The 15,237-nt window shown below is 40.7% G+C and overlaps 1 protein-coding gene across 3 annotated transcripts in view; it reads left to right on the forward strand.

The window, feature by feature from the left end:
- Window positions 1-15,237, forward strand: part of Adgre1 (adhesion G protein-coupled receptor E1) — a 160,490-nt gene that overhangs the window by 85,867 nt on the left and 59,386 nt on the right. For all 3 annotated transcript variants that reach the window (XM_031346847.1, XM_031346848.1, XM_031346849.1), the window contains 5 exons: window positions 2,780-2,926; window positions 4,227-4,376; window positions 8,974-9,114; window positions 9,201-9,347; window positions 11,941-12,029. In XM_031346847.1, coding sequence (XP_031202707.1) covers window positions 2,780-2,926; window positions 4,227-4,376; window positions 8,974-9,114; window positions 9,201-9,347; window positions 11,941-12,029 — 674 coding nt within the window. The remainder of the gene's footprint in view (window positions 1-2,779; window positions 2,927-4,226; window positions 4,377-8,973; window positions 9,115-9,200; window positions 9,348-11,940; window positions 12,030-15,237) is intronic.

The raw sequence follows: 15,237 nt of genomic DNA on the forward strand, positions 1-15,237 counted from the left end.
CCAAGTAGTCTTGGTTTCTGTTGGTAGGATTCTTGCGTTTGCCTTTCACCATCTCTTGATTATTGGTGTTAGATGTTCTTAGTGGCTCTAACCAGAGCTTGTCCTGTCCCTGACGCCCTGCAAGCCCCTGAGACTCGTGGGGCTTGTGCCTCCCAGCTGGCTGCTCCCGGCTTAGAAACTCACAGGAGAGAAGATGCCTTCTGGGATTTTATCCAGTGTTTCTCCATACGTGATCCTGCCCCCCTTTTCCTCCCACTCCCCACTCCCACTCAGGTTCCTCAGTCCTTCTGATTCTAGTGATTATTTTGTTCCCAGTTCAAAGTGGGATTGAAGCATCCCCACTTGGGTCTTCCTTTTTGTTAAACTTCTTACTGTCTGTGGATTGTATCATGGGTCTTCTGTGCTTTTTGACTAATATCCACTTATCAGTGATTACATTCCATACAATTCCTTTTGGGTCTGGGTTACCTCACTCAGGATGATATTTTCTAGTTCCATTCTGTTGTCTGCAAAATTCATGATGTACCCATTTTTCAATGTCTATTTTTATTATATACTTTATTTACATTTCAAATATTATCCCCTTTACCTTTTTCCCCTCCCCAAATCCCCTTATCCCATTCCTCTACCCCCTGCTCACTAACTTACCCACTCCTGCTCCCCTGTCCTGGGATGCACCTACACCGGTGATACAGCCTTCACAGGACCAAGGACCTCTACTCTCATTGATGTCCCACAAGGCCATCTTCTGCTACATATGCAGCTGGAGCCATGAGTCCCTCCTTGTGTACTCTTTGGCTGGTTGTTTAGTCCCTGGGAGCTCTATGGGTACTGGTTGGTTCATATTGTTGTTCCTCCTTTGGGGCAGCAAACCCTTTCATCTCCTTGAGTCCTTTCTCTAGTTCCTCCATTGGGGCCCTGTGCTCAGTTCAATGGGTGGCTGTAAGCATCCATCTCTGTATTTGTCAGGTACTCGTAGAGCCTCTCAGGAGACAGCTATATCAGGCTCCTGCCAGCAAGCCCTTGTTGGCATCCATAATAGTGTCTGGGTTTGGTAACTGTATATGGGATGGATCCCCAGGTAGGACAGTCTCTGGATGGTCTTCTCTTCAGTTCTGCTCCAAACTTTGTCTCTGTATCTCTTCCCACTGGTATTTTGATCCCCCTTCTAAGAAGGACTGAAGTATATATATTGTGGTCTTCCTTTTTCTTAAGCTTCATGTGGTTTGTGAATTGTATCTTGGGTATTCCGAACTTCTGGGATAATATCCATTTATCAGTGAGTGCATATCATGTGTGTTCTTTTGAGATTGGGTTACCTCACTCAGGATAATATTTTCAAGTTCCATCTACTTGCCTGTGAATTTCATGAAGTCATTGTTTTTAATAGCTGAGTAGTACTCCATTGTGTAAATGTACCACATTTTCTGTATTCATTCCTCTGTTGAGGGACATTTGGGTTGTTTCTAGCTTTTGGCTAGTATAAGTAATGCTACTATGGACATAGTGGAGCATATGTCCTTATTACATATTAGAGCATCTACTGGGTATATGCCCAGAAGTGGTATAGCTGGGCCCTCAGGTATTACTATGTCCAATTTTCTGAGGAACTATCAAACTGATTTCCAGATTGGTTGTTCTTCTTTCTCCACATTCTCGCCAGCATCTGCTGTCACCCGAGTTTTTGACATTAACCATTCTGAGTGGTGTGAAGTGGAATCTCAGGGTTGTTTTGATTTGCATTTCCCTGATGATTAATGATGTTGAACATTTCTTTAGGTCCTTCTTGGCTACTTGAGTTTCCTCAGTTGAGAATTCTCTGTTTAGCTCTTTTCCCCATTTTTAAATAGCATTATTTGTTTCTCTGGAGTCTAACTTAAGTTCTTTGTATATATTGGATATTAACCCTCTATCAGTTATAGGATTGTTAAAGATTTTTTCCCGATCTGTTGGTTGCTGTTTTGTCCTATTGATAGTGTCCTTTGCCTTATAGAAGCTTTGCAATTTTATGAGGTCCCATTTGTCAATTCTTGATCTTAGAGCATATGGCATTGGTGTTCTGTTCAGGAATTTTCCCCTCATGTGTTTGTGCCCATGTGTTTGAGAGGTTTCTCCACTTTCTCTTCTATTAGAATCAGTGTATCTGGTTTTATGGGGAGGTTCTTGATCCACTTGGACTTGAGGTTTGTAGAAAGAAATAAGAATTTGCATTCTTATACCTTTTGACCACCAGTTGAAACAGCACCATTTGTTGAAAATGCTGTCTTTTTTCCACTACATGGTTTTAGCTCCTTTGTCAAAGATCAAGTGATCATAAGTGTATGGGTTCATTTCTGGGTCTTCAATTGTATTCCATTGATCTACCTGCCTGTCACTGTACCAATATTGTGCAGTTTTTATCACTAATGCTCTGTAGTACAGCTTGACGTCAGGGATGATGATTTCCCCCAGAAATTCTTTTATTGTTGAGAGTAGTTTTCACTATCCTAGGTTTTTTGTTATTCTAAATGAATTTGCAAATTGCTCTTTCTAACTCTCTGAAGAATTGAGTTGGAATTTTGATGAGGATTGTACTTAATCTGTAGATTGCTTTTGGCAAGATGGCCATTTTTTACTATATTTTTACTATATTGTCAAGGTAAAAAGAGAAAACATGTGTATTGGGAAAGCCTTCATCTTGTCAGCTACTAGTTAGCACACAGAGTGAATTTCCAGAATGTATTCTTCACTTCTTACTCCCTCACTTGAATTTTCCTGCATTTTATCCCCAACTTACCAGATGAAGATGAATGTGTAACTCGAAATGCTTGCCCAGAGCATGCAACCTGCCACAACACTCTTGGAAGCTATTATTGTAAGTGCAACTCAGGACTTGAATTTAGTGGAGGAGGGCCAATGTCCCAGGGCCTGGAAGAATCCTGTGAAGGTAAGTGGATGTTTTGACCAGGGACTCAGCATCTGTTGAAAGGACAGTGCTAAGGGGTTTGGGCTTAAGATGAGTTTAAAACTTTCATCTGAAAAGCTGAAACCAAGATTACTCCCTCCCCTCTTCTCCCGTCTTCTTTTCTTCCCTCCCTCTCCTTTTCTCCTCTCCCTTACTTCTTCCTTCCCTGAGTGTGGGAATGTGTACATCATGGTGCATGTGTGGAGGTCAGAGAACAACTTTTGTGAGTCAATTCTTGCCTTCCACACTAATGAGATAGGGTCTTTCTTATTTCTGCTGCTGTGCTTCCTGCTGCCTACTTATCAAGATTATCTAACTCTCCCCCACTGTGGTGTAAATAACAAATTCATGGAGGTTCTGGATTGTTGTGTAAGTAGTACCACTCCATTAGATGGAGCATAGCTTACCAAACCTCAGCTTTTCTGCACCTGTGCCTCTGTGTCTATTCATTACTCATCCCCTCCCTGCCTTAGCCAGGTTTTCAGGACCTCAGTGTGTGGGATGCAACACACTTCCTTGTGTGCTTGCCATGGCATTCATGTGGAGGCCAGAGTGTCAGTTCTTGCCTCCAACCTTGTTGGAGATAGGGTCTCTTTGCTGTTCACTGTAGCATATACCAGGTTTCCTGGCCTATGGGAATCTGGAGATTCTCTTGTCTCTGCCTTTCCACCTTACTTTGAAAGTGTTGGGATTGGATATGTCCTATGAAGTGTACATGGCTTTATGTCTTCACAATCCCACAGTATATTAGTTACTTTTCTGAGCTGTGGGGAAAAAGGACACCAAAACCAATGGCACTTGAGGAAGACAGAGTTAATTTTGACTATGTGTACAGAGTGATGGGCTCATTATGGTGTGAGAACACGGCAAATGGTAGAAGGCAAGGCAAGGGGTGGGAAACATGACAGCAGGAGCTGGAAGCTGAGAGACAAAGCTCATGCACAAGCATCAAGCAGAGAAATCAAACAGAAAATAGGATGAAGCTATATACTCTCAAAGCTCGCTACACTTCCCCACCCCCACCAGTGACATACTTTCACCAGCAAGTTCTCCAGCAGGTTTCTTATGAACCTCTCTAAACAGCATCACCAACTGGGGACTCAGATGCCTGAGTCTGTGGAGGTCATTTTTTATTCAAGTCACTACATTCAACTCCCTGGTCTCCACAGCTTGTGGCCATACCATAATGTAAAAATGCATTAAGTCACAGCCAGAGCTTTACCTGCTAACAATTTCCTGGTTCACATGTCATCATTTTGTCTAATTCTGACATTCTGTTTAGATGTGGATGAGTGCTCCAGGAATTCAACTCTTTGTGGTCCCACCTTCATTTGCATCAATACCCTAGGATCCTACAACTGCTCTTGCCCACCTGGATTCTCTTCGTCAAGTTTTCAGATCCTTGGTCATCCAACAGATGGGGATTGTACAGGTAATATCCCCAGCCATGTAGAGGACTTGCTAATGGGCAGTAAATTAATCTCAAACATTGTGTCTTATAGGAACTACCATTTGTTCTTGCTTACAATAGGCTACATTTTCTGTTTTATGTAGTGTCCCTAGGGGCTGTGCCTACAGCAGCTGACATGTCTTTTTTTTATTGGTTATTTTCTTTATTTACATTTCAAATGTTATCCCCTTTCCCAGTTTCTCTCCTTCCCAGAAACCCTTTATCCCATCCCCCTCCTCCTGCTTCTATGAGGGTGTTCTTCCACTTACCCACCTACTCCCACCTCCCTGCCCTTGATTCCCCTACACTGGAGCATCTATTAAGCTTTCATAGGACCAAGGACCTCTCCTACCATTGATGCCTGACAAGGCCATCATCTGCTATATATGCAGCTGGAGCCATGTATACTCCTTTGTTGATGGCTTAGTCCCTGGGAGTTCTGGGGGGTCTGGTTGGTTGATATTGTTGTTCTTCCTATGGGGTTGCAAACCCCTTCAACTCCCTTAGTCCTTTCTCTAACTCCTCTATTGGGGACCCCATGCTCAGTCCAATGGTTGCCTATGAGCATATGCCTTTCTATTTGTAAGGCTCTGGCAGGACCTCTCAGAAGACAGCTATCTCAGGGTCACGCACTTCTTGGCATCCACAATAGTGTCTTTGTTTGCTAACTGTATATGGGACGAATCCCCAGGTGGGCCAGTCTCTGCATGGCCTTTCCTTCAGTCTCTGCTCTACACTTTATCTCCATATTTGCTCCTGTGAGTATTTTGTTCTCCTTCTAAGGACTGAAGCACTCACACTTTGGTCTTCCTTCTTCTTGAGTTTCACGTGGTCTGTGAATTGTATCTTGAGTATTTGGAACTTTTGGGCTAATATTCACTTCTTAGTGATTGCATACCATGTGTGGTTTTTTTTTTGTGTGATTGGGTTACCTTATTCAGGATGATATTCTCCAGGTCCATCCACAGAAAATGTGGTATATTTACACAAATAGAGTACTGTACTACTCAGCTATTAAAAACAATGAATTTATGAAATTCTTAGAGAAATGGATGGATCTTTCAGCTGTTTCTAAGCAGTATCATGCTGATGGTTAATGCTAGTGAAAAGACCATGTCTGTGGAGAATTGTTATCATTATAGGCAAGGTCCTGGACTTCATAAGGGCAAAGTAAATGAACTGAGAAGTAAGCATTCATACCTTTAGTTTTCTCTGTTCCTTTTATTTATTTAAACTTTTTATTTTTTGTGAGTTTCACATCATGCACTTCAGTCCCACTCATCTCCCCATCCCCTTGTATCTGCTCCCCCTTGAAACCTCCCCTCCAAAATAACAAACACACAAACAAATAGAACAAAAGAAAACAAACCCAAAACAAAGCATAGAATACATTTCATGGTAGAAGCTATAGTGTGAAACAATATGTCCCACATTTTATCCCTCTGTCTACACATTTTCACTTGCAAATGTTAATTGTAATGTGTCATTGGATTGGCTTCAGGTCCCTGGTTTCTGTGACACCATCAATGTTGAACCCTCCCTGAGACTCCTCTCAGTTATCTTGTTGTTGCCTTGTGTCATGGAGATCCTGCAGTTTTGCCTCAGCAGATCTGGCCTTCTCATATGCCCTATTATTCACAGATAATGTAGATTTTGGGGTGGGCCAACTCAAATCCCCAGATCTGGGCCTGGTGGCACCTGAGCTTATCATCCCACCAACCTTCACTTATCTACACTAGCAGGGTAAATTCTCCAAGCACTGCTCCAACTAGGCTACCAATGCCTTCATAGGCAGGAGGTAGGGTCAGCTATTCTGCTCTCAAGCCCTAACCCATGCCTCCAGAATCAGCTCCACTGTGTTACTTGGCCAGCTCATTCTCCTATTGCTGAATGAGGAACTGGTCCAGTTCTCTTGCTCTCAAAACTCTGGGGCTGGCTCACCCATGCCTTCACCATTAGGGTCAGCTCCACTGTGTTGCTCAGGTGAGGCACAGTACTCAGGTCTCCCAAGAGCTACAGCTGGTGAGAGGTAGGGCTAACTCTCCCATTCTCATAATTTTGAACCAGCTCTCCTGATTACCACAAGTGGTGTATGGTGCTCAGGGGCAGGGCATCACCACTGAATCCTATGTTCTTCTCTCCTACACCCAGCTCACCTCTTCAGGGCTAGGTATACTGTGTTGCCCAGGAAAAGTGCAAGGCCCAATGCTGGTGAGGGGCAGGCCCAGCTCTACTGCTCTCATGACCTGGTAGCCTAACTGCCACACGTGGAGAGGGTTAAGGAGGAGGGGCATTACTTCCCTACCTGTGCCACTTCATGGCAGAGGAATAGTAGGGCCAGTGCTCCTTGTGGGACAAGCATGGCAGCAGGAGCTTGAGGTAGCCAGTCACATTACATCCACAGCCAGGAAGCAGAGAGAGATGAATAATGAATACTGGTGCTAGCTCTCAGCTCCTTTTGATGCTCTCTAAGACCCCAACCCCCCAAATAGTGCTGATTACATCTAAGGTGGGTCTCATTTTAATCTAAGTAATCCTTCATAGATGTTAAAAATGTGTATGTGCATGTACACACACACAAACACACACACCATGGTACCTGTGTGAAAGTCAGAGGAGATCATGTGGGAGTCAGTTCTTGCCTTCTACCATGTGAGTTCTAGAGATTGAACTGAGGTTGTCAGGCTGAGCCATATAACAGGTCCTATTTTATCATTATTTGAGTGTAACCACACTATTACATTTACTGTTAAACAGATTCCCCTGAATCTAGAAGCATCCTCATTTATTTCACGTCTACCATCTCTTGGTTGCATAAAGAGGTCCCATGTAGAGATTGTTTACATTATAGTTGGTGATGTGAACCTGAATGGAACCTAAAAATGAGGTGGACTAAAGTCTCATGCAATAGCCAACTCTATTCAGAGCAATAGACAATTTATATTCTGAGAGTTAAGCAAGGTCATATGAGCAAATGAGTTCACATGAGTTCAAGATGTATACAGTTACAGGGCAAGGTGTGTTCACATGAGTTCAGGCTATACACATTCAAAATGACAACCTGTATTTGGAATCATCATCTGAATGATAGTAAGATAATAAAGTAAAACCAATTATTTCTTCATATTATGTATATATGTATGTATGTATGTATGTATGTAATGTATGTATGTATTCACTTTATATCATGATCATAGCTCCTCTTCTCCTCCCAGTTCCCCCTCATATAGCCCCCTACCATCCTACCTCCCCTTCTCCTCTGAGAATGTGGAGAACCCCCTGGATACCAACCCATCCTGGCACATCAAGTCATTGCAGGACTAGGTGCATCCTTTCTCACTGATGCCAGACAAGGCAGCTCTAGTCAGAAGAGCCAGATCCATAGGCAGGCAACAGATTCAGAGACAGCCCCCACTTGTTGAGGGACCTGCATGAAGACCAAGCTGTACACCTGACACATATGTGTAGGGAGCCTATATCCAACCCATGTATGCTTTTTGAGTAAACCAGCTCTTATTGATCACATCTGGGAAGGGCATGAAAGCACATTCCAAGAACAATCCATGCAATGGAGAAACAGAAATCACAAGACTCTTTTCTTGGAGGTTTTCCACAAGCTTTCAGCATTCTCCTTACACAGCTTCATACATGGACTGTGTTCTGCCTATATATATAGTACAGGTTTGTCTAAGTATATTCTATAATATCCTGACAGAATCATCTGACAATCCATTTATCAGAATGCATTATCATGACTACAACATTCTCTCTCTCTCTCTCTCTCTCTCTCTCTCTCTCTTTCTCTCTCTCTCTGTGTGTGTGTGTGTGGGTGTGTGTGTTTGTGTGTGAATAAGGGCATTGTTAGTTCATTAGGTCATTAGCAAATTCAGTTTTCTTTTATTTCCCTTCTTTTGATGTGTTAATCTCTATCTGTGTGATCATGTTTATGTTTTTGCACATGTGTGTACATGCATGTATACATATGAAGGCCAGAGGTCAACCTTGGGTGTCATTTTTCATGGTTGGTTCCTCCTTCTTTGCTTGAGAATCTTTCACTGAGCCTAGAGTTCATATTATATGTGAGATTATTAGTTTTAATTGCCAAATTGACACAAGCTAGAACCATCTGGGAAGAGAGCCTCAATGAAGGATTATCTAGATCAGGTTGGCCCATGGGCATGTCTATGGAGGATTGTCTTGATTACATATGGTTGATGAAGAAATACCCAGCCATCATGAGTGACACAATTCCCTAGGCAGGGGGTTCTGAATTGCATGTAATAAAAGCCAATGATATACATTCATTCTCTGGCTGCTTCAAGTTCCTTCCTTCTCTCTGCCCTCTACTAATCACTCTCTCCTATAATCCTTTCCCCATTTCCCTTTCCATTCTCCTCTGATCTGGTGGGGTCTCTCCTGGGAATCATCCCATGTCAAGGTATTTTTTTAATCATAACAACAGAAGTGAAAACAGGAATCTGGTTTTTGGAGCTTGAAATGAGGTCCTTATGCTCACACTGCAGGCTCTTTTCCCACTGAGCCATTACTTCAGACCTCATTCTCATTCTCCACTGTGTAGATATCAATGAGTGTGATGACATATGTCCTTTCAACTCATCATGTACCAACACTCTTGGGAGCTACTTCTGCACTTGCCACCCGGGCTTTGCATCAAGCGATGGACAGCTGAATTTCACAGACCTAGAAGTGACATGTGAAGGTGAGCAGATGATTTCCCAGATGGCTTGGGGTGTACATTTCTCCATGTTTCTCTGAATTTCTTTATGTATTTAATTTTTATTGCAGATATTGATGAGTGCACCCAAGATCCACTACAATGTGGACAAAATTCTGTCTGCACCAATGTACCAGGCTCCTATATCTGCGGCTGTCTTCCTGACTTTCAAATGGATCCAGAAGGCTCCGAAGCACATGGAAACTTCAACTGTAAAAGTAATGAGGAGCTGTGTCTTTGCTTTGCTCATAAAAACTTTTTCCCAATAACTAAGTTCTCTATCTACTTTCATTTCATGCATGCAGTATTTTGCTACCCATTTACTTCTTTACTAATGTACTGGTGTACTCTTATAGGTTATTGAGTGGATTTTGGATCAACTATTTTTTTTCAGACATGGTCTCATGTGGTTAGCAGTTAGCCTCAAACTCACTGCTAGCATTGAACCCCACTCCTCATTCCTCTACCTACCAACTGCTGGCATCATAAGTGTACAGGACCATACCCAGATTGAAGTATAGAACTGCACAGTTACAGTATGTGCAAAGGTCCTGAGGAGTCACAGAAAGTGAGACACATTAGATGTGTCTGTAACCATGGCTGGAGTTCAGGCTCTTTGACACTTTGGTGTCACACAGAGTGAGGCACATTAGATGTGTCTGTAACCATGGCTGGAGTTCAGGCTCTTTGACACTTTGGTGTCTTATGAAAACATTTACTTTTTTTCTCTCAAGAACAATCAAATGTTAAAATTTTTGTTTGGTTTTCAGGACAAGATTTTACTATATACCTCTGTCTGTTCTAGAACTTACTCTGTAGACCAGGCTTGAACTTAGAAATCTACCTGCCTCTGCCTCCCAGGTGCTGGGATTAAAGGTGGGCACTATGACTGCTTGGCCTAAAAAATTTGAGTAGTAGATTTTAAAGTTAACTGAACATAAATATAGCTGGGAGAGTTCATAAGCCTTTTCTTACTGAGGGGCAGTAATAGCTTTTTAGAGAGGGCCACTTTTCTATAAGGGTATGGCCCTATGTATTAGTGTTGCTATGATGAAACACCGTGTCCAAGGCAACTTTTAGAAAAAAGAGTTTATTTGAACTTATGGTTCCAGAAGTTTAGAATCAATGATACTGGAGAGTGACTAAGATGCCCAGTGCCAACTTCTGGGTTTCATATGGATGGGCATAAACAATATACACACATGAGCATGTTCACATACATGTGTATTGTACCCACATAAACTAAAATCTAAAACAGAATGCATGTAACCTGAATGGCTGCAATGAAACACAGCAACACAGCAACAACTGAATTTATCTAAGATCCTTCCCCACACAGAGGGGAGGATGCCACCAGTACCGTCTGTCTCCTACACACTCCTTTCACCCTCCATTTTTCTGTCTTCTCCTCACAAAGAACTATCTATAAATATGTATTTATTATCCTATCTTTCATTTTTTTATTCATGGTACCTAGCACAGGTGTAAAGGCTATGCTACTTAGTTCTGAGGAAATCATGAAAAGAATACTATTCAGATGTAATCCCTCTTCTCTCCTTTCTCTTTCTTCCCTTTCCCTCCATCTCCTTTTGCTTCTCCCCTTCCTCCCCCTTTCTCCTCCTTTCTTCTTGTTGTCTTCTTTTTTCTCTCCCTCTGCCTTTTACCCTTTTCTTCTCCTCTCTCTTGCACTACCTTCTTATCCTCTCTTTTTCCTCTCCTCCTCTTCCCCTCTCCTTTCTTCCTCTCTCATTTCACCTCACCCATCTTCCCATCCCTTCACCTTTTCAATGCTTCCCTTTTCCTGTATTTTACCTTTCCCAATAGTTCGTCCCCTCTCCTCTCATATTTCATGTGTTTTGTTACCCTTTAAAACCCATTTTTTAAACCCCTCCAGTGTCCTGTTTTCTCTTGCACTTCCATTCACTCAAATATATTTAACCTGTGGAAATCAGGATCTCTGTGTGAGTGACAATATGTAATGTTTGTCTAAGTCTCTCCTACCTCAGTATATTTTCCAGTTTTATTCACTTTCTTAAAAAATTAATTTCATATGGCTGGATAATATTCCATTGTGTATAATTATCACATTTACTTATCCAGTCACCTGTTTGTGAACATTCAGGCTGATATAACTTTCTGGTTATATTATTCTACTTGAAAAGAAATCATTGTGACTTCAGTCATGCACCAGCTTGCTCACCTTTCTTTGTCTTAGAGGTTTGTATCACTGATATCTTAGTTTTTGTCAATATAAAAAAAAACCCTAAGAAAAGCAACTCAAGGAGAAAGGGTTTATTCTGGTCATGGTTAAAGAGTGTACTTCACTATGGTGTGGAATTTGAGGCAGCTGGTCACATCATACCCACAGTCAGGAGCAGAAATTGATGAATGCTGCTGCTAGAGGTGTTCAATTCCCCATTTTGTGCAGTCTAGGGTTTCCTGACTAGGAAATGGTCCTGTTCACAATTAAGAGGTGTCTTCTCACACCAATTAATGTAATCTAGATGATCCCCATAGGCTTGCCCAGGAGCCCATCTCCCAGGTGATACTGGATCCAGATGAGATGATAGTAGACATGAATAGTCATTGTAGCATTGGGCATTGTGTCCCCTCTCACTCCCTTTAAACCCTTGCCATGATCTTGGAGCTTCTTACACCTGGTGTGTAGTACAGTTTGCTCTCAGTCACTTCTGTTTATTATGACTGAGGTCAGATGTTATGTATAAAGAAACACAGAATCAGTTTTGTTTAGTGGCCAGTCATACTTCACTGTGCTGAACATTTTCCATGGTTGATTTTTCTTCCTTCCAGGGATCCCCTTCAAGTGTAAGGAAGACCTGATACCCAAAAGTGAGCAGATACAGCAGTGCCAAGCAGGGCAGGGCAGGGATCTTGATTATGTAAGTTTATTTTTAAAACATTATCTTTATTCTTGAGAGTTTCATCTACATATACAATGGACTATGATAATATTCACCCCTACTTTTCCTTAACTCCACAACATCCCTGAACCCATGTCCCTTCCAATTCCATGTTTTTTAATTGATGACACACTAAATTTATCATGGGTACCATACATGCATTGGTGTGGGTCGTTCACTGGAGCATGAGACTCTATCAGTCACCATACCATCAAGAAAGAATGATCCTCTGTGTCCCAGAAGCTCTCATTTCAGAGAGCTTCTCAGTGAGAGAGGACCTGGAGAGCACCTTCTCAGTCAATTTCTAGAATTTTGTCTGGTTTGGTCTTGTGTAGTTACCCACAGCTTCTGTGTGTTCATAAGTGCTATCACCATGTTATATCCAGATGACAGCATATCACTGCTTTCTTCTTCTCTACTCTTACATTCTTTCTGCCTCTTTATATGCTATGTTCCCTGAGCCCTGGTATGTGTGTGGCTCTGATACAGATATCCCTATAGAGCTAGATGAATATTCTTTTTTTATATTAAAATATATTTTAAATATTTAAAATATTTAAAATATTTTTTTCTCTTTTAAACTTTTATTGCATTATGATGAGAAAAGTTACATGATTTCAATTTATCTGAATTTGTTAACATTTAAAAACATATTTTAATTAAATATAATTTAATCACATTCTTGTTTCCCTTTTGTACCACCCTTCCTCACAGAGACCCCCCTTCAATACCTACAATATCTTTTTAGTCATATTCCTTAAAATTTATAAAATATTATAACAATAAAAATAAGTATTATAAAAGTTGTTTGATATAAAACAACAATAGATTTAACAGTCTTATGTAGATGCTTGTCTACATCAAGAGTGAAAATACATTTTTCTCAATATAAATTTTAAATAACTCCAAACATATTAGCTGTAGACTTAAAAATAATACATTACTACTAGTATTTTCTTAAATGAACATGAATATATAAGGTCTTTTTGTTTGTTTTGTATTTAGTAGAGTTTAAAACCTTGACTCTTGCTGTGGTACAAGTCCAAAATAAAAACAATTTTTAGACATTGGATTTCATTGTAATAAGGCTGTATTTCAATGACCCTCACATCACCAAAGGATTTTACCTCCATCGTAGCTAAGCTGAGAGTTGATAGTTCTGCTGCACCAAGAAATGAATTGTAGGCTCGAATTTTGGATACAGACTTCCTGCTCTGGTCAAAGCTATTTGACTTGAGTGAGTGACTTCATTCTCAGCCACAGAGAACAGGTTACATTCATTTAAGAAATGGGGTAGGTATTAAGATGGTCTATCCATAAAGTCATTCACCAACTGTTTCAATGAACAATGGTTCTGCTTGGAAGGTGGCACAGACATTAGGTGAGGGTAAGCATTTGGTTCATTAGCTGTGATAATTTGGAAAAGCATTCATCTCAGAGAAAGAGTAACTTTCTTCTTCAAACTTGATACAAGAGTTACAAATGTCAAGCAAAGCATTCAGTCTCACTCTTTGTTGTTCTCTTACAAGCCACCTCCCTAGTTAATCATCGATGTTTCTTTTGGGTATATAAATACTTTTGAAATATATAATCTGGTCTGAAAACCATAGTATAGTGTAAAACCATGAAATAAACAATACTACTAATAGAGACGTTGAGATAGGAGAAGCAAGATTTCAAGACCCTTATGTTGTACACAGCCAGACACTCTCACAAAGAAACAAGCTGAAAGTGTGTATAGAGTGTACAATATTGGACCTATTTCTCCAATTACCAAATTAGAGAGACCATTGGATGACAATCAACAGATTTTTAATTCCTCACATTATTGGATTTCAATCGATTAGGATATGTTGGTAATATTAATTTTCATATTAAGATTAAGAAAAAGTAATTGTCACTTCCTGTTGTTTTTGTTGTAAGAGATGTAATTAGGTTTGTGTGGATTTGTTGAAAGATTACTTTCTTGCTTCTTCTAGGGTGTAGTTGTGCTCCTTATGTTGATGTTTTCTATCTATTATCCTTTGTAGGGCTGCATTTGTGGAAAGATATTGTGTAAAATTTGTTTTGTCATAGAATATCTTATTTTCTCCATCTATGGTAATTGAGAGTTTTACTGGGTATAGTAGCCTGGGCTGGCATTTGTATTCTCTTCTCAGATGTATGACATCTGCCCAGGAGCTTTCATAGTCTCTGGTGAGAAGTCTGGTGTAATTCTGATGGGCCTGCCTTTATATGTTACTTGACCTTTTTCCCTTACTGCTTTTAAAATTCTTTCTTTGTTTAGTGCATTTGGTGTTTTGATTATTATGTGACGGAAGGAATTTCTTTTCTGGTCCAGTCTATTTGGATTTCTATAGGCTTCTTGTATGTTCATGGGCATCTCTTTCTTTAGGTTAGGGAAGTTTTCTTCTATAACTTTGTTGAAGATATTTACTGGCCCATTACTTTGGGAATCTTCACTCTCTTCTATACCTATTATCCTTAGGGTTGGTCTTCTCATTGTATCCTGGATTTCCTGGATGTTTTGGGTTAAAGCTTTTTGCTTTTTGCATTTTCTTTGACTGTTGTGCCAATGTTTTCTATGGTGTCTTCTGCCCCTGAGATTCTCTCTTCTATCTCTTCTATTCTGTTGGTGATGTTTGCATCTATGACTCCTGATTTCTTTCCTAGGTTTTGTATCATCAGGGTCATCTCTCTTTCTGATTTCTTTATTGTTTCTATTTCCATTTTTAGATTCTGGATGGTTTTGCTCATTTCCTTCACCTGTTTGATTGTGTTTTCCTGTAGTTCTTTAAGGGATTTTTGTGTTTTCTCTTTAAGAGCTTCTAGCTCTTTACCTGTGTTCTCCTGTGTTTCTTTGGGGGTGCTATTTATGTCTTTCTTAAAGTCCTGTGTCATCATCCTGATAAGTGATTTTAGATCTGAATCTTGCTTTTCCGGTGTGATGGTGTATCCAGGACTTGCTATGGTGGGAGAGTTGGGTTCTGATGATGCCAAGTGACCTTGGTTTGTATTGTTTATTTTCTTACACTTGCCTCCCACCATCTGGTTATCTCTAGTACTACCTGCCCTTGCTAAATCTGACTGGAGTCAGTCTTTCCTGTGATCCTGGTTGTGTCAGAACTCCTCAGAGTCAAGCTGTCTCTGTAATCCTGTGATTCTGGGGTCCTGTGGTCCTGGGCTT

The sequence above is a fragment of the Mastomys coucha genome, unplaced genomic scaffold, assembly GCF_008632895.1.
Source record: "Mastomys coucha isolate ucsf_1 unplaced genomic scaffold, UCSF_Mcou_1 pScaffold3, whole genome shotgun sequence".
NCBI lineage: Eukaryota > Metazoa > Chordata > Mammalia > Rodentia > Muridae > Mastomys > Mastomys coucha.